Consider the following 23,888-nt stretch of genomic DNA (forward strand, 5'->3'; position numbering starts at 1 on the left):
TTACAGTGGAAATACACATGTGGGTGTCGCCCAGAGGGGGAACCATGCACATGGAGGAACTCAGGGCTTATTATGCTCACTTGAGGAAATATTGCACCTTTACTGTCCATGGAGAGGAATGGAGAGTAAGCGAAGACACCTGAGCAGAATCTAGTACCGGCTGGTTGAAGCGAGTACATGAGAAGAAACTGGCTCCACTCGGAGATTGTAGAATCTCGCGAATGTGTTAGGTGTCGCCCAGCCTGCAGCTCTGCAGATGTCTGTTAGCGAGGCGCCATGCGCTTCGTAAACCGAAAATGCCTGCAGGTCCCCAACCCTCTTGATGGTGGCCAATGCAACCAGGAGCACTGTCTTAATTGACAGGAATTTAAGTTCCACTGATTGCAGAGGCTCAAAGGGAGCACTCTGCAGGGCAGTTAGTACCAATGAGAGGTCCCAAGAGGGAACGAGAGGAGGGCGAGGAGGATTCAGTCTCCTCTCGGGAACCTGATGATCAGGTCTGCTTTCCCAGAGACTTACCTTGAAGTGTATCATGATGTGCGGCAATAGCGGTGAGTTGCGACATACGGCGGGAGTGCAGAGCACCTTGTCGGTTGATGTACGCTACTGTTGCAGTATTGTCTGATAGGACTAGCACGTGCTGACCCCTGAGCAACGCACGGAAGCGGTGCAGGGCGAGACGTACAGCCAGCAACTCGAGGCAATTGACATGCCAAAGGCGCTGGGGTCCTGTCCAGGAGCCTGCGGCAGCATGTCCATTGCACATGGCGCCCCAGCCCGTGGTGGAGGCATCTGTTGATACACCAACATGCATGGAAACTTGTTCTAAGGGCACTCCGGCCCGTAGAAAGCTGGGGAAGGTCTGATGGCAGGTCGGATTCACTGGAACCCTGAGCGTGCCGTGTTGCCATGCCCACCTCGGGACTCGATTGCAAAGCCAAAGCTGAAGCGGTCTCATATGAAGCAATCCGAGCGGCATTACTGCGGCTGCCATATGCCCCAGGAGCCTCTGAAATAATTTCAGTGGAACCGCACTCTTGCCCTCGAATTGACGGAGGCAAGTCAGCAGTGACTGCGCGCGCTCGCTCGTAAGCTGCGTGCACTGGCGGCCGAGTCGATTTCCATACAGAGAAAAGAGATCTTCTGCACGAAGATCTGGCGTGACCGGCCCGGGCGTGGGTGGCATAGCGGACTGGTGCGGGGGCACGGTCATTAGCCGCGTCCTGCCAGAGGAGGCCAGGGAAGGACCAGCGTTCCACGGGGGCGTGCTCTGGCAGGGGTCTGGTGACAGAGGGGGACGAGAGTGGCGATGCTCGTGAGCGGCATGCACTGTCATCCACAGCCTCTTGGGGCTCGGAGGAAGGGGCATCAGTTCTTGAAACAAGAGATTCTCGCCCGGCCCTCCACCGGGGGAAGTAGTGGCCCTGCTACCAGCTCCTGAGAAGAATTGAGCCCTAACTCCAAGCTACCCGTCTCGAGAGTGCTGCTTAGCCTGGCGTTTGGCCGGCTAAGGGGCGGAGACAGGCAGTGCTGCCCTCCTGCATCCTCCTCCTGCCCGGGGCCGGTGAAGGCTCGAGGGGAAGAGCCGCAGGGAGGTGGCCTCGGTGAGAAGCAGACTAAAGGAGACCGCACGGACAGATAACCGTTAGTGCAGAAGACCTCAGTCCGCTTCAGGGGAGGGTCGAAGACTGTTGGGCGCAGTCCTCAACCACACTGCAGAGCAAGCCGCCCGTTTCAAGAGTGCTGCCTAGCCAGGCATTTAGCCGGCTAAGGGGCGGAGACGGGCGGTGCCGCCCTCCTGCAACCCTCTCCTGCTCGGGGCCAGAGAAGGCTCCAGGGGAGGGGCCGCAGGGAGGCGGCCTCGACGGGAAGCAGACTAAGGAGAACGCCCGGATGGATGACCTTCGGTGCAGAAGGCCTCAGTCTGCTTCTGGGGGGTTGAAGACTGAAGGGTACAGACCTCAACCACACCGCCGAGGAGCCCAGCCTGGGAGATGGAGGAGCTGAGAAATTGAATTCTCAGACCCCCTCACATCAACCTGACTGAGGCCATTCCTGGACCACACCTGTGGAAATCATCTGGCCCAGGGATCACGCAGGTACGGATGTTGCCCGTAGAGTGAGGTCAGTAGTGGGCGTGGCGGATCGACCAGCCCAGACATGGGAGGCATAGCATCCCTGCGTGGGGGCGTGGTCGAGTTTCGCATTCTGTCAGTGTTGGCCAGGGAAGGACCAGCGTTCCACGGCGGCCTGGTCTGACAGAACTCCCGGGTCAGCACTGCCTCAAAGGCAACACACAGCACTGCATGCCTGTGCCACGATAGGGCGGTGCCACTCCAACCAATGCTTTCAGCTGCCCGGGAAAGCATGGCCATCAGCTTTGGATCTGACTCGACTAATGCTGACACTCCTAAGGGAGGCAACACAGTCGAATCCTCATTTCCAGAGGAATAAAGCCTGTCTTGTGATGCTGTGAGTGACATGACACCATCTGCTGGAGCCACTGGGTTCCCAAGAGGAACCAGGCACACACGGAAGCCCCACGGTTTGCAATGTGGAGGGGGGCATGGCCCAAGGAAAGTTCATTGGAATTATGCCATACCATAACTCTCAGATCACCCTGGCCACCAGCCAAATCCCCTCTTGAGGAAGAGATAGATTGGGGTGTGGCAGAGGGGACTCTCACACGGAGATCATTGAATCTCAATCTATAAACATTGCGATGGTCATGTTCCCGCAATGAAAACATGACTCATCCACGAGCGCTGCCGAGCGTGATTAAGCCCAACACGCGAAACAGCGCTCGTGACCGTTAGGCAGATGAATCACACGTCCACATCCAGTAAATACACGGGCGAGCCGTCTTGAAAAAGACTTTTTCTTGCCATTGGCTCATTTTGTATACTCAAAGGTGAGAGGCTGAGTTGCTCAACAGGAGCAGTGGACACAGGCACAGTCACCGCAACACATGACAATGTGTACAGCTGACCTATGCTCTCATCAGCGGGACTTTTTTTACAGTCAGTTTTCTTTTACCCGGGACAGATCGAATGTGCCGTGACTCTGCGTTAACCCTCTGGGGACCAAAAACGCGCCCGCGCGTTTTGCTCGTTTTTTTTTTTAGCAATGAAAAATAAACACAAAATGCTCTGTTAATTTTGATCTTTCATTTTCGTGTAATACATCAATCGATCCTGTTCAGTTTCTATTTTTTTTCTGTATACTCACAATAAAAATAAAGTGTTTTGCTTTTTGACAAATAAAGAAAAACTAACATGATGCTATTTCTGCCTTCTCTCTGTCAGTAAACTCCCATTTGAAACGCGTTCGAAAATGATCTATAACTCCGCAAAAATTCAGTCAAACAGGGAAACAGACCCACGGGCATAAAGCTTGAGATCGCAGCTTTTAAATGAAGTAATTTATATAAAAAACAAATATTATCAGCTTCTGTAATCTGTATAAAAAGAGAGCGACTCCAGTCGAGCTCATTACGAGATGATTCACAGTAATTTGACCACGCCCCGGAGAGCGCGTGCTATTCAAACGCAAATTCTGAGAACCATTTCAGTCTGTGAAACGCCCCCACATCAGCTGTAAACAAAGAGGCATAATATAGCCTACCTTATGGAGAAAATTTTCCGTGCTGATATGAGGAGCAGATCCCGCTGAGGAGTGAGGTAGGCTAAGTTATCCTTTCTCAAGTGTTAATGTGGAAATGAATGAAGGGTGAGATGAATGAAGGGTACATATTTGTAAAGACTGTTTAGCCTAAATATGAATCGCGCGTCTGTGTGTGAAAGAATAAACTGCTTTGCTAGAGCCTACTGAGATGAGTAAAAATCGACTGAAATATGTTGAAATAAAATGTATTTGTATAAGCAACGTATTAAACTGCAAATTAACATTTATAGGCTATGCCCTAATATTTCATAAAAACAACGTTACAGTCAGGCGAAGTATGAAAGACAACATTTTGTTGACTAGATTTGGGTACAGTTTTTACTGTAGAATATACTGTCACATCAAATAAGCTTTTCTGCTCATATATATAAAATACTATTTTGTCAAAAATAAAGTCATAGACTAAGATGTTCCAATGTTGGCTATATTCAAACTAATGAATACATATGATAAAATGTAGGCCTATAATCTTTTTTTTATTTTTTTACAAAGAAAGAGTACTTTTTTGCAGAAATATTGCTGAAATTGTAATTATTGTTGTAATTGTAACCTTTTTAATAAAATAGCAAAACATATTTACAAGATAGATGTAAGCAAAATCTTAAATGGTCAATATAAGTCTTCTTCAAAATATATATTTTGTCCTTGCATTGTGGCTCAGTCAGTGTCACACCTGAATGAATGGCTAATTATGCAGAGTCATTATGCAGAGTGGGTGGGACTAAGGTGTAAACTACTCCTCCCCCTCGCATATTGGCTTTCCAAGCAAAACCTGTTTTACACCATTTAAATCAATGTATTTTTTTTGTGAACGATAAAGCAAGACTATTTTCACATAATTTTGAAGCTAGAACTCGAAGAGAAAACATCCATTAGTCAAAAGTCTTGTGGGCACATATTTTGTATGAGTTTTGTGGTCTTATTTCAGCAACTTTCATTTTTATTTTTTTAAATAACCACGCATAAACATTATTCTCTTAAAAATACAAACATCTACATACATGTTGCTCGCATATTATGGTAGGCCTGTTTGTGCTATATAGAGTGAATTTACACCTTTGCCATTAACATGTTTATAAATAACTGAAAAAAGCACAAATGTCAGAGCATGTCAGAACATCTCAAGGGCCCCAAAAACAGCTTGGTCCCCAGAGGGTTAAGCTGGATAAGGCTGAATAAGGGATTTTTTCTGGTAGGTTTGAAACTGCTGGGGGTCGAGGAGGGAAAGAAACATTAATTTGTGGGTTGAAAACTAATAAATCTGCAGGAATATATTATAGTTTATGCAGTTCGCTACAGATGCGGTTAGCTAGCTCTGCACTGTTAAAAATTTATTGTAATTTTACAGGAAATTCCTGGCAACTAATTGCAGTAAATTTACAGCAAGTAATATACAGGATTATTACTGTTTATAATTACAATAAAGTAATGTATTTATACAGCAGTGCTACTGTGATTATAGTAGCATTATTACAGTAAAATGCTGTAATTTATTTCAATTTACTGTATATTTACTGCAACTCAGTTGCCAGGAATTTCCTGTATTTTCACAGGACAGAATTTTATATTGTAATTCAATGTACTATATCCTGTTATTTGTAAATATCACAAAACAATGCTGTAATTATCCATATTAGGCAATTAAAAACACAACAATGATTTCTTTTAAATCTTTTATTAAAAACTGTTTTCTTAGGAGGGTGTAAACCGGTGCGTTGAGCCCGTATCTCTTCTCTGCTTTGCAGCCCGTCTGGGAGTTGATTCCACAAAAAGTTCTGAAAACCGAGAGAGGAAAAAAAGTTTTAAGTTTTCATATCTGTTAAATAATGACAAATACTGTGTAAAAAACAAAAGTAACCTATTCCTACTTTGTCATAAAAGAAAATTACTTTGATGTATTTATTTAATATTAACAACATAACATTTAGAATTACATTGGCTTTTACATTGTTTTTTGTAAATATATAATGTCATTGTATGCATGCATGCACTGTATATCGAATGACGCTTTGGACAAAAGCATCTGCTAAATACCTTAACCACACTTCAAAATGTTTTATTTAATTAATTAATTAATGAAAGTCGTAATGTTAAAGGGATAGTTTACACAAAAATGAAAATGCTGTCATTATTTACTCTTCCTCAAGTTGTTCCAAACCTGTATGACTTTCTCTCTTCTGCTTAACACAAAAGAAGATATTTTGAAGAAAGTCGGTAACCAAACGACTGATGGACCCCATTTACTTCCATTGTAGGACAAAAAAAAATATATACTATGGAAGTCAATGGGGACCAGCAACTGTTTAATTACCAACCTTCTTTAAAATATCTTTTGTGTTCAGCAGAAGAGAGAAAGTCATACAGGTTTGGAACAACTTGAGGAAGAGTAAATAATGACAGCATTTTTATTTTTGGGTGAACTATCCCTTTAAACTGCTGTCCGTCAGACTCTTCTGTTTACACATAAATGTCCTGCATGGGAATACCAACTCTAGGTAGAACAAACACTTGACAGTAATAGCTGGGCCTCCATCCAACTTTTTAATGCACATTTTAACCATTTGAAAAAGAAATCCTGACCTGAAACGGATAAAATTCGCAATATATTTACAATCGGAGTTATATTAATAAACAATCTGATGCTTTCGAGCTTTATAATGGCAGTGGATTGCAACATCAGTTTGAAGTTCAAAAAAGTCCATCTATCCATCCTAAAAGTGCTTCACACAGTTCTGAGGGATTAATAAAGGCCTTCTGAAGCAAAGCAATGAGTTTGTTAAGTTTTAAATATTAATATTTTTTTTATTTTCTTACATGAAGTAAAATTACTAGCTTCCGGCCAAAAGAACAATAACATACAGATTTTACTTTAAAGCGCAACTTATGCAACGTACTGCTGATATTTACACTACGCCATGACGCACTACACTACTTCTGACGTCATAAGTTGTGTAAGTTGCACTTTGAATGCAAGTATGGCCGTAAGCTAGAATTTTACTTTGTGACGTGTTAAATATGGATATTTTTCTTACACAAACTCTTCGCTTCAGGAGGCCTATTTTAACCGCTCAGAGCTGCGTGGAGCTCATTTATGATGGATAAATGCACTTGTTTGAGCTTCAAACTGATCCAATGCCATTATAAAGCTGGGAAGTGTCAGTTTTTTTTGTGTGTGTTTTTTTTTTGTATAACTCAGATTGTATTTGTCTGAAAGAATGGCTTGGAGGTAAGTAAATCATGGGGTAATTTTCATTTAGGGAAGAATATACCTTTTACAATTAAGCAGGGTGTGCTTGGTAGGGTCTCTCTCTGGATATCAGCAGCTGTGGCAGAGGGCTAGGGAATAAAAAATGTAAACATTACCAAATGTATTAGGCTACCAATTACACAACAAATACCAATTACAAATCTATTATTATTTTAATATTCCATACAGTCTGCCAGGCAGCCACATATAATTTGAGACAAACAAAATGTTTAACTTGATTTTAATACTCCTGATAATTTGCTGCCTTCTCTGAAGACAAAGAGAGCAGTGAAACCCTTTCAACAGAACCCAGGATCCGAAAACATATTTAAAGGGATAGTTCGCCCAAAAATGATATTTAGCCCATGATTTACTCACCCTCAAGCCGTTCGAGATGCATATGTCAATCTTTTTTCAGACGAACACATTTTCAGTTATTTTAGAAAATGTCTTCGATCTTTCAGTGGTTAGAATGTGAAGCAATGGGGTCCAGCTCGTTGAAGTCCGCAAATGAGCATGCATCCTTCACAAAAGTAATCCATCCGGCTCCAGGGGGATAAACGAAGGCCTTCCGAGGGTAATCCGTGCGGTTTGTCGTAAAAATATACATATTTAAAACTTTATAAACGAAAATAACTGGCTTCCGGTCGCGGTCGACGCGCGTTCATGGAGATGGATGCTGGCATATGACGTAGGACGTAGCGTAAGAAGCGTCGTGACGTAGAACAAACGTAGAGTTTTGTTTTGCTCTGCTCTCTGGCTGCGCTGTCACGTTCATTCTACGTCACGACGCTTCCATCTCCATGAACGCGCGCCGACCGCCACCGGAAGCCACCGGAAGCCAGTTATTTTCGTTTATAAAGTTTTAAATATGTATATTTTTACGACAAAACCGCACGGATTACCCTCAGGAGGCCTTCGTTTATCCCCCTGGAGCCGGATGGATTACTTTTGTGAAGGATGCGTGCACATTTTCGGTCTTGAAGCAGCTGGACCCCATTGCTTCACATTCTAACCACTGAAAGATCTAAGACATTTTCTAAAATAACTGAAAATGTGTTCGTCTGAAAAAAGATTGACATATACATCTCGAATGGCTTGAGGGTGAGTAAATCATGGCTTAAATATCATTTTTGGGCGAACTATCCCTTTAATGACGATGCTGGTTGGTTTAAGTTGCGCACGCGCAGTTTATTTTAGATAAAGACAGCTTACCTTACATGACTGCTTTTTCACCCTGGACTGGTTGGCCAAGCACAAAGTAAAGTTATAACATCTGAACATACCAGATGCTATATTCAGCTTTTATCACAGTTAACGTTATAGCTAACTTACAGAATTAAATGAAGATACCAACATTGTCATTTAATTAAAGCCCATATTTCAATCTCGTTATTTGAAATATTAATTAAATTAAAATCCTGGTATCTTAATTTAATTCTCTAAGTAACGTTATTCAGTGACCGTAAAATCTGCAAGCTACGTTTATGCTAAAGTTAGTGTGCAAACCACCACGACTTCAAGACCCCCGGTTAGACAGCAAAACAGAAGTCCTAATAACGTTACAACAGCCTGTCCGGTAGCAAGTGTAATCAATGCAATGATAACCTGAGCTAAGGAAGCTTACCGGGCAAACGTTAATGCTTATTTTTACTGTCTGGGCTAACGTCATTTGAGCTATCGGCATTGTGATGGTTTTCCATTAACGTTACATTACAAGCTCAGCTCGACTCGATTCTACTCACCATGTTTGTTTTTCCATCGTGAATATCTAGTGTATTGTACCTGATGTGGTAACTTACCTTTTTCCTTATGGATTGTGTGTAAGACGCCGCCACTTTACCGTTGTCAGTTCAGGTTGTTTACTATACCGGGAGTGAGCGAGTCGAGTCGGGGCGAGTTGAGCCAACATTCTAGGGATCTAACGTGTCTAGCTAATGTCACTAAAATATACCAAACGAAAAATTGAGAATATCTCGTACCTTTACACCTGCATGTGGTCCTTTTCCGTATGGATTGAGTAAGAATACGCCACTTCACCGCGGTCAGTTCAGGTTGTTCGACTCGGGGCGAACGTCACTGAAGCTAATGTCACTGAAATATACCAAATGAAACAATCAGCAGCACTCACTCATATCAACGGTATTAATATATCCATATACTTATATGATATATTTCATGTTAACGTTTCATACCTGAGATGTGTTCTTCTTCCAAAAATGTTTGATTCTCTGGTACCGTTGGCCGCCATGGCCGCGCAATTTCAAAATTCAAACAGCAGCTATCCCACAATGCTATGCGGTGGCTGTAAAATAATGCTTCTACAGTGTAGTTACAATAAAATTACAGGACTGTCCATAAATTTCCCATCATGCATCTGCATTTACAATAAAAAAATGAATACAATATGTTGTTGTAAAATTTATTGTAAAAATTACATCAATTGCTAACAGTGTGCCTACGTTATTGTATGCCTGCTAGATGGTAGCCTGACTACGTCAGACTTCCTACTTCCGCTCAATTTCATTTCGCTTCTGTAGTAAGTCTGAGATAGCAGCTTATCTTTCAGTTTTCCACCGGCTTTCGGACGGCCGGGCCAATCAACGAACAGAGGGCGGGCTGAGAGCCGTGACGTAGACGCTGATTGTACCGTGGATGCATAGATTTACTTAACAAATAATCTGCAAAAGTCGCGCACAGCCACGTTTACTCCGGTATTTCGCTCGATGGTTTTGTTTTCGCATCATACATGTGTTTACAGTGGAAGTTAGATGCGGCTGAGCATGCGCATAACACACGCCATAACCAAACGTCATGTGATTGGCTTACGGGTAACCAATGGTTTTAAACTTCAGACAAGCGCCCCCCCCCCCCGCGAGAAAGAAAACACTTTTCAATTGTGCCATGCCAGACTCTGTCTACAAAGCAAAGCGAAGTAGCAGAGTTTGGTATTACCAGGCTAGCTAGATGGCCCCGGTGCAGTCAAATCGAAATCTGATTGGTTGATTAAATCTGACTTATCTGATTGTTTATAGTAACGGTTTCATTGCCATTTATTTTAACCTACAGGCGCCGCACTGTCGATTCTGAAGGCCTCAAGGCAGATTTATTTGACCCTGGCAACACATCATGGCTGAAATATAATTGAATAAAAGCGCTAAAAATAAATATACACTACTGGAAGCAGCGCAACTAAGAGAAAAGCTATTAAATTAAGAGAATGGACTATTGGGAATAATTTAATACTCATTCATGGAAAAAATATATTAAAATGCAAGTCAGTGATTCTGATAGTGTTTATTCCAGCAGAGAAGGCCTTGCTGGCCCTGACGGCTCACCACTCCGTGAACGATACCGGTCAGCGAGTAAACGCATTTGTTCTGAGCTCGCACTGCACTGTCTTTTGAGTTAATCCAGTAAATGGTCCATATGGCACAGATCAAACGAGTAGCGCTGTTTCATTCCGCTTTTGACGCTTTTAATGTTTCTCATAAGCAACAGAAATGCCAGCACGTTATCAAATTTGGTTTCACTCATGGTTTACTGCAATACCTGGTCTAAAATCTAGGGCTGTCAACTTGTGTTGACACTGTGAAACTGCATGATTTGTAAGTTATGCATGGCGGGCCACCTATGTATTTTAATAGACAAGCTGCGGGCCACCTCTGACTTACAACTACCCACCCAAACTGGCTTCCAGGAGCCATTTTAAAGCCCTGGACCATACAAAATTTACAGGTAAGCATAGTTAATAAATTCATATTTAAGTTCATATTTCTGAACTGTTTTGAGCCCCTGGTAAAAAGCACTGAGAACCACACTTCTAAATTACAATTTTTAAAATGTTCCTTTACCTGGGGTTAAAAGTGGGGTTTAGAACGACAATAACCTAGGGTATTCAAGCATTCAAGGTAACAATTAAAGGTGCAGTGTGTGATTTTTAGCGGCATCTAGTGGTGAGATTTGCGAATTGCAATCGGTCAATAATTCGCGGCCTTTCCTTGAAATTTCAAACTCGAATGAGAGGCTACGGTGGCCGACGTAGGAAGCCGCGTCTTTTTCTGCTGCTTCTCATTCAAGTTAGTGATGAAACGCGCTCTGTAGCGCTGTCTGTTCGCTGTCGGCTACGGTAGAAACATGACGTCACGATATGGCGACCTTCATAGAAGGGGTGGCCGCGGTTATGTACATATAAATGACTCATTCTAAGGTAATAAAAACATAACGGTTCATTAAGTAAGGTCTTTATACACCACTGAAAACATAGTTATGGATCTTATATTGCATTTCTGTCAATAGATCCTCAGAAATATCACACATTGCACCTTTAACAGTCTCACCTGGTATTAGTTGTTCTTCCAGTCATACTCAATGAAGTCCCTCACTGTAAAAAAAATTCATAATTTTAAGAGTAAAAAACTGTAAAAAAGCAATGGAAAAGAAATGTTAATTCCTTAACAGTATATGTACCCTTACTATACAGTGAAAAACTGTTAATAGCTCTCACGGGACATTTCATGTAATTTACATGTATTACAGTAATATACTGTTAAATGTACGGATTTTGGAAGTAAAAACTTACCGTTGCATTTACCGTACCTTACTGTAAAAAATATGGTATAAATATTTATGTTTTACGGCATTGAACTAAAGTTTACGGTAAAAAACTGGCAGCTGGTTGCCAGTACTTTACCGTAAAAAATACAGTATAAATATTTATGTTTTACGGCATTGAACTAAAGTTTACGGTAAAAAACTGGTAGCTGGTTGCAAGTGATTAACCGTAAAAAATATGGTAGTAATATTTTAGGTTTTACGGCAGTGATCTAAATAATACGGAAAAAAACTGGCAGCTGTGGTTGCCAGTACTTTACCGTAAATAATACGGCACTGAACTAAAGTTAACGGTAAACAACTAGCAGCTGGTTGCAAGTGCTCTGTCAGACATCATATTTTGGTTGAAAATGAAAGTTGACGTCTAAACCCAATGTTTGTTTGGCATCAAGCTCCAATGTCAGACAGATGTTGAATTTTGGTTGTAATATAAGCACCAAAAAAAAAAAAAAAAAAAAAAATGTGACATGCATGGCAGCACATTAAATCTGTGAAGATCTCAGCAGAGGAGGAGTAAACAACTCCACAAACAGCATTACCAGCTTCACTTATTTCTAACCAGATTTACTTTATTTAATTTCCGGTTTAATGAAATCAATAGTTGTATTTTAAAGTCACCATGATGGTGGTTAGCGTTTGCTTTAGTTGGACTTTTGACCCTCGACTTTGTAGTATAACATTTTCTCTGGCTGCTAAAATTGTGTGTTTATAAAGTACATTTGTTATGGCAAAAAACCCTAGAGAAAATGAGATCAGCTGATGTTGACTGTTTATTGATGATGATATTGATGAAGTCATCATCATGTAATTGCTTGAGTCCCTGATCTGTCTAATGTGTTGATTATAGGACTTGTGATTTTTTATGTTGTTTTATAATAAAAGCATTTAATTTTACAGCATGAGAGCAATGTTGTTTATCAAATAATATAAAGGATTTTAAAAACATTTAGTGCATTAAACTTTTTCCTCTACATCATCGGTCCTCAACTCTGGACCGCGAGATCCATTTCCTGCAGAGTTTAGCTCCAACCCTAATCAAACACACCTGAACAAGATAGTCAAGTATTCATGATTACTACAAACAAAATGTAAAGTTAATAATATAAGGGTCAAGAGCCCAACTAAAGCAAACAATGATCGCCATAACAGTGGCTTACAATTTGAGATTTTCTCCTTCAGGGATTCTGCTTGTTAACATCAGGTGTCTTCAATAATGCTCAATCATCACTCAATTAATCACTTAATTATCTCATTAATTAACAACACTCCTGAGTGTGGACTCATACACTCCCAGGAGTGTTAATTTAACACTGGAGTTTTTGCTGTGTACAAAGAGCCGTAGTTAACTGACAAGCTGAGCCATATCGCATTAATTATCGCTGGCGATACGTTGAAATCAATCACCCCCCCCCCCCCCCCCCCCCCCCCCCCCCCACACAAAAAAAAAAAAAACTTTGTTGCATTATTTTCTTGTTATCAATGTAAAGTTGCTTTTAAACAATCTGTAATTGTAAAAAACGTTATAAATAAAGGTGACTTGACACGACTTGACTTGGTTGTTGAAGTTGCCTTTTGTATCACTAATAATGTGTGTATGTTTTCTGAAGTATAACAGCTGAAGTGTGATCTTGATGTAGGGCTGGGCGATATATCGCATGACATTGTTATGCGCATCTCATCAGTAAAGCCGGTTCCTTGATTAGTAGTAAATCGCCTTCACCTGCTTTCAGATGGAGCGGCATTTACTACACAGCAAAAACTCCAGTGTTAAATTAACACTCAAGAGTGTTAAAGTTAATGAGATAATTAAGTGATTAATTTAGTGATGATTAAGCATTATTGAAGACACCTGATGTTAACAAGCAGAATGAGAGGCATCCAGCTGCAGCCCCGCAGACTCACTTCTTGCTAGACACCAGTGGCTGGACCACTGATCTATATAGAATGACTGGATAGCTCATGACGTCATAAACAGTGAAGCCACCGCGCCGCCATATTGGTATTCCCTAGTGAGCTCACGCGTTCTATTGAATCAATAGGAAATTTTATGATTTGACTGAAAAAACATTGCCTAACCAGACACAGTTTTTAAATCTAAAGTCTCCCTGAACATTCTCACAACGCAAACATCCTAAGCATTTAAATGGGTATTTGTTTAAAGGTGAACTAAGTAACTTTTTTACCTTAACTGAACAGCTTCGGAGTCATTGGAATGGTTATATTACTTATTTCGGGTTGAATGGTGGTCGTTTCGCACCCCCCTGGTGCCCGTGAGCGGAAAATTCGCACTAGCAACTTTGAGACGGCGGACCGCCGGCCGCCGCGGCAGGAAGTATCGCGTGATATCAGGTCTCGCGATGTAAACAATTGCTTTACGGCCAAAAGAAATCTGCTCAAATACTGTCATTATTGCGCTCCCTCACGCTGTCCGAACCCGAATGAAGAAGACGTTTTAAAGAATGTCCCATCTGCTTTGATGTCGTTGATCTGCTAGCCTCTGCTGTCTGAGAATCGCCAACGAGTTTTTACAACAGTGTTGTCAAATATCTATTCCGAAGCTGTGGGGGGAGCTCTAGAGAGAAACCTGCGAGCAAAAAGCGAGAATACAGCGAAGAAATCCCGAAGCTACTGAGTGCTGCTTTAAAGTCGGAAATTTTTCCTGCTTATTAGAAAATGGCAATTTCTTTGCAAAAGGAATAGAAAGCTGTACGAGAACACTAGTCGGCCTTCACTGAAAAGCTATCTTCACAGGTAAGAAAAACAGTTTGATACTATTAATTAAATAGTGAAAGGTAAAGACCTATATTTTTGTGAATTGGTGAATATTCAGGTGAATATTGTTTCGTAGCCATGAATTAATGATAATACCTCAGCACGTTGTACTAATTTGTTCCCTCGTTTTATTATATTGTAGCCACGTTATAATTCGTTAAATCAAAATGAGGGAGGGAATTAGTTCATCGTTCAAGTCGTCGTAACAACAAATTATTTAGATCAGTGTGGACAGGGCGCATAAGAACAAGCAGAGAGCGAGAGCCTCGGTCGCGCGCGCACTCTCATCGCCTTCAAACAACACGAGCGCTGTATTGCTCTCTCTCTCTCGCGCATATCAACATCCATTGACACAATACAGTAAAAGGTCGGTAGACCGATTGTGTTTTATAGATTAGTAGTTTGTTCATATAAAGTGTTTGATTAGCAAGTACATGTTCAGGAAATGCATAATACAAATTGTATGGGTTAATGTAACGGTAAACGGACTCTGCACAAAGCTCTTTTGAAGCTGTCAAATGGTGTCGCTGTTGGACACTTGTGATTATTGCTGCTATTAGGTTTCTTATAGGCTACTGTTGACTGTTTTATCGTTGTTTTTTTGAAGAAGCAGCAGCTCTTGCCTCGGAGAAAACAACACGGGCATAGCGACAATTTTGCATATAAATTACTACTTATAGGGCTTGAATTGCAACCTGTGGGCAGTTTTTCCTACATCCTTTTGTGAACGTCGTTTTACACTTGTATACTGCACAGCGGGTCATCTTAAAAGTGCCGTCGGAGCTACCAATCTCTGTATAACGGGCATTGGAGCCCTCTGCTGGTAGGGAATCGTAAGATGGCCGCTCGAACACTTCCGGTGGCTTCACTGCCTAGTGGCAGTTTAGAACGTCATGAGCTATCCAGTCATTATATAGATCAGTGGGCTGGACACCAGTGGATGGACAGCAGACGTCATTTCCGTATCGTCATTCACTTTTCAAATTGACGTCATTTCCGTATCGTCATTCACTTTTCAAATTGACGTCATTTCCGTATCGTCATTCACTTTTCAAATTTGACGCGCCATGCCAGCGGTAAGAAAAAATAATAAACTGTCGATGGTCTATTTTGTAGTGAAAAGGGCTCTATAAATAAACTAGACTTAAAATTGAGATCAGATTTAGAAAGATGATCAAATATCAAAAAAAAGGTTTATAAACAAATAAATGTTTTTCTCCAAAACACGTTGGCCACAATTATTGACACCCCTTGAATTTTTTTACGAGTAAAATATCTCTGAAGTATATTTTGACCATTTTGACGATCAGGGCAAGAATTAAGAAGTTCCAATCAACTAAAGATGTTACGAATCTGCCTGGAAGAGGACGTGTGTCTATATTGTCTTAATGCACGGTGAGGAGGAAAGATTGATTGGCCAAAGACTCTTCAATGATCACAGATGGAGAATTGCAGAGGTAAGTTAAGTCTTGGGGTCAGAACTTCTACCGGATTGAGGGGAATCCCCACCACCATTTTGAAGTGTTCAACTTTGACAAGTGGATGAGGGAAAGTTTATTTGAACGGACCCTCGACCCCTCGATTTTGGCTTAGGATGCGAGGCTACTCAACATGTACACTTTAGGCAGAGCCATAGACCACAATGCAACACGATTGTGACATCACAGCAAATCATGCTTAATTTACCCCCACCCCACACAACTCTAGTGTATGATATTGGAGTTATTTTGACATTTAACCACATTTACTAAGCTGACTGTTTTTTTTTAAACACAGTTATAGTTTATTTTATCATTATTTTAGTTTATGTATTTTTTATATTCAATACAAATATTTTAATATAGGCCTATTCATATCATGGTAACATGCTAAATGATGTTTTATTAAGGTTCACGTGTTAGAACACGTTCTAATGATCAAACAATCAAGTCATTCCAACCAGCTGTCAGCAATCAGTAATCAACAGGTCCACTCAATCAACATGATTAAAGGCCTATAAATACACTCAGTCGACTCATCCATATTCCTCGACAGTTTTCAGCATCCCTCTACCACCCCATCTCCTCACACTTGCCTGGTTATCCCAGTAGCACCTCACTGCAGTACACGGGATCCAGATCTAAGGGGTTGAGATTGGTGGGTTTAGGGATCAGTGGGTGGAGATAGGTAGGTTTAGGTATACGTAAGGTGGGAGGAGTTGGATCTGGATCCAACTCCTCCCCCTGGATTTCATGTTCTGCAGTGAGGACCATCTCAGTTATCTTCCTAACCAAGAGATATGGGGGAGTACTCTGGGTTCAGGCCCAATTTCCGAGCACGGAGCCCTCCCCCCGGACATCACGCCAAATACGATTAACTATTTATTCTCTGATCATTCTGAAGTGTGAACTCGTGAATTCATGCTAAAACATGTTAAATTATGCTAGCAACATAATTAATGTTAACAAAATGCTACATCATGCTAGCAACACGCTAATTCATGCTAACAAAATGTTAATCCAAGTTCATGGCTTTGTCAAGCCAACATCAAATTTTGTCCCAATGAACTCTACTCATCTAGTTCTTACTCTAGTTATTCATTTAACAAAATTATTTTTAAATATCATTTACTTTCATTTTACTTTTAAAGAAAAATAATTCAAATATATATTTTGTAATTTATCTTGTGTAGCGTGTTTAGATTATCCACCACAAGGTTTCATCAGAAATATGAGAGAAATTAAGTGCATTGAGAGATTTATTTAGCTGAGTATTTAATTTTCTAATGTTTACCTTGTGAAATCGTACAGTCAGACAAATGCCATGATTCAATAAACAAGACAATCGATTGTGTGTTGTTTTAATAACAACAAGAAAAATGCAGTAAACAGATTAACTGTCGTAAGCTGGTTAACAAATTACAAAATAATGCTAAAATTAGTAAACTTTGAAGAAAGCTGATTTCCACTGTTGGATGCTAATGAAGAGTTCAGGCAACTTGTTTTTTCAGAGCCTTTCCAGATATTTTTTTTTCCAGTTATGTTTATTCCAGAGGTGTTTATATTAGGTAACAAAAAAATTATGTGCATAACTACATCATGCAAATTTAAAGTACGTTGTTGGGCGCATAATACTTTGTTTTGGTCTTGGATGGTTTCTTGAATAGAGCACAGTTCAGGTCACTTCTAGTTCCAGAGCTTTTCAAAGTGAACACAGTGTCACACCAGGCACCTTCCTGACCTTTTGTCTTGACAGCAGTGACTTTAAACGTCTCATATGGAGGAATCAGCACCTCTTTCTCATGAGGAAGCCATGAGTATTTTGTCACGTTAACACCTTCACAAGTTTTAATTTCAAAACAAGATTTATTTCCAAATCCTTTTGTTCCAAAACTATCAAGAGAGGAGGATGTAAATGAGCCAAAACGAATGTCCGTAGAAACATTCCCATTAAATTCAACATTTGTACGACGGAAAGTATCAAAACATATTTTTTGCTTTTTCTTTAGAATCTGTATTGCATCTGTTAAAAAAAATTGTAGTGAATACCATTTGTATGTTTTGTCTGTGTAGTTTTGTTTGCCATTACGAGTGTCATTGTTGAATTTAAGATATATTTTAAAAGTTGGGTTAGTGTACACATAGATGGCAATTTTATGTTCTCTTTTTAATTTGCTGTTAATGTTCCAAAATGAAACATTCTTTTTACAAAATTTCCAAGCATTTCTAAAATAATTTGAGTTAGCAAGTTCCTCCTTCAGATATTTGGTCTTCACCAAACGTTCCATTTTTCCTGTGCAGCCCTTATATTGATCATCGACAGAATCCAGTGCCATATCCAATGGATATATCTGTCCTTCAACAGCAGCAGCTCTGTGATCCTGAAGCAACAGGAATCATAATGATCACATCATCAGTATTTATGTCTGTAATACGCCCGGTGCACACATACTCAGGGCAGTGCGTATGCGGTGCAGAAGCAGAACGCGCTAAAGTGCTTTCACATATGCTGCGTTTGCAGTGAATAGCTGATCCGCGGCTGTACCAGAAACAGATACTCACTATTTTTATTTCGAATCCAGAAGTAATGCAGCAACTTTTATTAAAACAAAGGTTTGTCATCATTGCGATCCTCTTTGTAGGCTACACATACACTCTTTAATGGACGTATATGCATGTTTAAACACAATTTAAACAACATAGGGCTATTTTTCCATGCATTACTTCTACTAATTGCTCAAGCAAGTGGTCAAATATTTAACTATGTACTTATATTAAAATCACAAACATTTTAAATTAAAACTTAAAATTGACAAAAACCACCGACTCTCATGCCTTTTCTTTTGCATTTAAAATATAATACAATAAATTAGGGCTGGGCGATATATCGCACGATATTGTTATGCGCATCTCATCAGTAAAGCCGGCACCTTGATTAGTAGTAAAACGCCATCACCTGCTTTCAGATGGAGTGGCATTTACTACAAAGAGCCGTAGTTAACTGACAAGCTGAGCCATATCGCATTAATATCGCGGACGTATCGCCAGCGATAATTAATGCGATATGGCTCAGCTTGTCAGTTAACTACGGCTCTTTGTACACAGCAAAAACTCCAGTGTTAATTTAACACTCCTGGGAGTGTATATGAACACTCAAGAGTGTTTAAGTTAATGAGATAATTAAGTGATTAATTTAGTGATGATTGAGCATTATTGAAGACACCTGATGTTAACAAGCAGAATCACTGAATGAGAAAAGCACAAATTGTAAGCCACCGTTATGGTGATGGGTGTTTGCTTTAGTTGGGCTCTTGACCCTTATGATATTGTTGGGCTCTTGACCCTTATGATATTGTTAGATATTGTTTGGCTGCTGTATCTGAGTTATAACTGCCAGATGAGCAAAGACAAATGTGATCTGATGGTGTTGCTTATATTATGTCAATCATCATTTGAACTTGATCACTGAACTCATTAAGATCCTTCTTTCTGACTTTGATTTTTGCTGTTGGTTACAGCATAACTGTGACTGCATAAATAGCCAGAGTTTGAAATATAATATAAGGGATTTCTTAAAAGTTGTTTAAAAATATTTATAAATCATACTTTTAGGCACACATAGACATAAAGATTCAGTCTATGCATCTCAACAATGGTGATGAGCAGAATATTCAATTAGGAAAAGTAAATTACATAGACAATTCAGATCATAATTTATTCATACCGCAATGCATGATGGGAGCCATTAATGAGTTGTGATTGGTGGCAGCCACTGCAACATGCTTTATTATTGTCACCATTGTTGAGATTCACATACTGATTATTGATGTCTGTGTTTCTAAATAAATTCGTTTGAAAGTCTTTTGATCAGAATAAAGTTTATTAAATATTTTGGATTATAAGTACTGATAATTATGCTGTAGAATCACAAAGTTGCTACTAACAAGATAAACCAAACTATCTTAATAAGTTTCATTTTTCAGATCACAGCATGATTATGTCAAAACATAACCAACCCCTTCAAATCACGCTTCACTTTGTTCATTTAACTGTTATAAATCAATAACAGCAGACAAACAACAGTTCAACTTAAAATAACCATATAATGGTCAAGAGCCCAACTAAAGCAAACACTGATCGCCAAAACGGTAACTTACAATTTGAGATTTTCTCCTTCAGTGATTCTTCTTGTTAACATCAGGTGTCTTCAATAATGCGCATAACAATATTGTGCGATATATCGCCCAGCCCTACAATAAATCTTGCATGTCACAAAGAATTTGTTTTTCCACCTCCACGAATGAGATGAGTGTTGTTCATTATGTCGCCTTGTTGAGGTAACTTGTAGTTTTCCTTGCTTTACCCCGGTCTTAAAGTAAATGGATGACTGTGAAAAAAGTAGTATTTAATTAAATACATTTATGGAGAGATTACTACATTTTATTCAATTAAATGCCTTTATGGTGAAATTACTACATTTCAGGTCAATCTGTGTTCATTTTGACCATGAAACATGCACTGTCAGCACAGCAAAAATAGACTCGTGCGGAAACGATTGCTGCACTGCTGTATATGCACCGCAACTGGAACGGATCGACGGACCGCATCCGTGTGCTGTGTGAAAGCTCTAACCTGTTAACATGGGTACGGAAAAAAATACGCACCGCATATGCACTGCAAACGGAGTATGTGTGAAACGGGCGATATTCATACTAGAACACAAGCTTACCTGTCCTAGAGCAGCTAAAATGAGAAGAGCTTCAATGATCAGCAGCATCTTGATTCAGTCAAATCCCTCAGATGATCTAGTGAAGAACAGGTGCTGAAAGACATCCAGAAGCACCACAACCTTTCACAAATACTGAATTTATATATATATACCTTGACCTTGTACTTTACCCCCGAACTTACCTGAAAATACTGTTTTGTCAAATTCTGAGTTTTCTTTTTGTTGTTTTTCAGGAACTCAATGACAAAAGGAGAAGTTCAGAAAAGTCACTCACAGCCAGACGACAACGACTCTTTAAACAAACAGATGAAGTGGTTGAAGTTGCTTTTTATATTGCTTATAATGTGTGTGTGTGTGTGTGTGTGTGTGTGTGTGTGTGTGTGTGTGTGTGTGTGTGTGTGTCTTTTATGAGAAGTAATAGCTGAGGTGTGATCTTGATGCATTTAGCTCAACTAAACTGTTGAGCTCATCATAACGCAACACTTGTGAAGGTCTACGTGTGGTTTCACACTGGACAAAGGCTAAGTTGTACTTCGAGAAGTTCGGACTCTATGAAAGTTAGAGTTGGAAGACATTCTGAATAATAATAAAAAAGAAATATAAAAGAAATAATTCCCGGTTCCATCCTCCAACTCGTCTCCCCTATCAATTCCGGTTTCATCTCCACTGTCTCTATCTCATAAAAAAGGCTTTACAAATAATATTTAAAAAGTTGTATAAGATCATGAATTTCCTGCAAAACCCATGTAAACACTTGAAACCGAGTTCTCCAGTCCTGCTACTGGGGACCCACTGTCCTGCAGAGTTCAGCTCCAACCCTATCAAACACACTGAACCACACACAAACACACTGAACCAGGACTGCTGGAAACAGGGTGAGCTGAAGGAGGTTGCAACTCATGAAATACACCCGCTGGCCACTTTATTACCTTGCTAGTACCAGGTTGGACCCCTTTCTGCCTTCAGAACTTCTTTAATTCTTTGTGGCATAGATTCAACAAGGTGCTGGAAACATTCCTCAGAGATTTTGATTCATATTGACATGATAGCATCACGATGTTGCTGCAGATTTATTGTCTGCTTATCCATGATGTGAATCTCCTGTTCCAGCACATCCCAAAGCTGCTCTACTGGATTGAGATCTGGTGACTTTGGAGGCCGTTTGAGTTTAGTAGACTCATGGTCATGTTCAAGAAACCAGTCTGAGGTGATTGAGCTTTGTGACGTTTGTGTTATCCTGCTGGAAGTAGCCATCAGAAGATGGGCACTGTGATCGTCAAGAGATGGACATGGTCAGCAACAATACTATAATACTTTATGCTTTGCGGATGAGGAAGGAGTCAATGAATCCTCTGTCTGCAGTCAAATGGGGTCAAAGTCTGCTGTATGTTCATCATCTCCATTTTTTTTCTCCTGTTGCTTTCCATGTTTTTTATGCAGAAATCTCTACGTCTTCATCAGGGGTTAAGATCTATAATTCAGGCCCGGGTTCACAAACAGGGCTTAGATTGAACCAGGATTAGACCTTAGTTCAGTTAGGACATTTAAGTAGCTTTTATAAAGATGCCTTAGACAACAACAACAACAAATAACTTACTAGTGTGAATCTTGAGACAACACAATGACAGTGACATATTTTAAGATATGCCTGTGCAAGTTGCTTTTGGTTAATACGGCTCAAACATGCATTTTAGTCTGGAACTAGCTTAAACTAGCTTGTCTATGAAACCGGGGGAAAGATTATTAGGTCGATCACAAGGGGTTTAGCATATTCAAGGTTCATTGGTATCAAACGTTTAAAAACCTGTGCTCTAAGAGGTTGAGTGGTGAAACAGACAATAGAAATAGCAGACAAAAGGCATATGTTCAGAACATCCTTATCGAAATTCAAATGTGTTACAATGAAGCAAATATTAATTCTCAGGTATTTGCTGTGAGGAATCTATATATAGCTGTAGTGTGATGATGATGCAGCCAGCTCATGTTTGGCTGTATGAAAGTGTTCAGCTCATCTGAAAGTGCAACACCTCTGAAGGCCTGGAGTGTTTGTGGTTTCACACACACAAGCACAAATTCTTCCAGTCAGTGTCATTAAACAGTTAAAGTTTAAGTAACAAGACTAGAACAAGTACATTAAAACAAAGAATATTTTTTAAGTAAAATACTAGCCTGTATTGATGTATAGCATGCTAAAAAACTGAAACAGAATGTTAATGTATGAGATGAAAGTATAAACCTGTGGCTTACCATGATGGTAGTTGATCAAACTCAGGGCTATGGTATTAGTTTGAGTTGACAAAACCAAACCAATCCAATCAGGCTTTGATGTTAGCCATGGAGTGTTAGTTACTATGTTGATGAACACCACTTAAAGCCAAAACACTTTTATAGGGCCTAAAACCCAGCCCAGATAGCAACATTGTTTTGGCCCAGATGGAATGCGTATCTGGCCCACATGCAGCGTGGAATGACGGCCCTTGGGTGGCCCACTCCTGTTTGCCAGATCTGGGCCACAAGCAGGCCATAGCAATGCCACATGTCAGCCAAGAGCAAAGAAATAAACAAGAACTGGACCTTACCTGAGCCACAAAGTCTGTGTATATTAAATATGGAGTCATCTCAGCCTTAATAAGCCTGTTAACAAGCAGAATCACTGAAGGAAACAGAAAAAGAGACGCAGACTAACTTTTGTTGGTTGCAATTCGTAACCTCGCCACAATACCACTAAAAATCACACACAACACCTTTAAAATACACTGTAAAAAAAAAAAAAAAACCTGTGAAAGCCATAGCAGCACATGCTGCCCAACAATTATCATTAATGAAATAACGGCTAAAAAATGTATTATGCGTGCAGACAGTAAGGTGAGCTGCATGACTTTTCTCCGTACTTCATTTTTTTCTCAATTTAAAGTACTTTATTGTCATCATTGTAGGGCTGACTTCTAATAGTCGAGGATTCGACGATTCGATTCGGAGAGGTCTGATTCGACTATGAACCTCATAGTCGAATAGTAGGGAAGTGTTATGTAACCAATGAGCAGGAGCACACTACAGGCCTGTAACGTCCGGACCACATTTGTTAGCATTTACGGATTTATTGGCTCACAATGGCTTCTAAAAAATCATCAAAAGTGTGGGAGTATTTCGAGTAGGTTAAAGATGAACCAAAGAAAGTTAAGTGCAAGTTGTGTCAGCAGCTTCTTTCATATCACACGACGACAACATGGCGTATCATTTGAAACGGGTAAGGCTTGTTAACTTTACAAACAAAAAACAAACAAACAGTTCTACCACTCTTTTGTCAATACAGACATAAACCCTATATTATTATTATGATTTTTCTGACAGTTACACCCACAGT

General features: G+C 40.1%; 1 protein-coding gene and 1 long non-coding RNA gene across 3 annotated transcripts; both read right to left on the reverse strand.

The window, feature by feature from the left end:
* Positions 1-5,348: 5,348 nt before the first annotated feature.
* On the reverse strand, positions 5,349-9,789 carry LOC311278119. The gene is made up of 3 exons (XR_014625388.1): positions 8,914-9,789; positions 6,954-7,020; positions 5,349-5,459 (listed from the first exon to the last, which is right to left on the reverse strand). It is a non-coding gene; the product is annotated as an uncharacterized lncRNA (long non-coding RNA).
* A 7,066-nt stretch (positions 9,790-16,855) lies between these two features.
* LOC311278030 (NAD(P)(+)--arginine ADP-ribosyltransferase 1-like) lies at positions 16,856-20,889 on the reverse strand. 2 transcript variants are annotated; one of them, XM_084388588.1, is made up of 3 exons: positions 20,707-20,889; positions 20,525-20,600; positions 16,856-18,176 (listed from the first exon to the last, which is right to left on the reverse strand). In XM_084388588.1, exons 2-3 carry the CDS (start codon positions 20,570-20,572, stop codon positions 17,403-17,405), a joined length of 822 nt encoding a protein of 273 aa, XP_084244714.1. In that variant the 5' UTR covers positions 20,573-20,600; positions 20,707-20,889; the 3' UTR covers positions 16,856-17,402. The 2 variants fall into 2 exon arrangements, with proteins under 2 accessions (XP_084244714.1, XP_084244713.1); XM_084388587.1 differs by having other exon boundaries at positions 20,525-20,617.
* Positions 20,890-23,888: the final 2,999 nt, after the last annotated feature.

Source organism: Rutilus rutilus, assembly GCF_951802725.1.
Source record: "Rutilus rutilus genome assembly, chromosome: 1".
Taxonomy (NCBI): domain Eukaryota; kingdom Metazoa; phylum Chordata; class Actinopteri; order Cypriniformes; family Leuciscidae; genus Rutilus; species Rutilus rutilus.

Coding starts and splice junctions, on each gene's coding strand:
- LOC311278030 (XM_084388588.1), bottom strand. CDS start 20,572: ATGCTGCTGATCATTGAAGCTCTTCTCATTTTAGCTGCTCTAGGACAG. Junction 18,177..20,524: donor TTTTAGCTGCTCTAGGACAG/GTAAGCTTGTGT, acceptor CTGTTGCTTCAG/GATCACAGAGCTGCTGCTGT.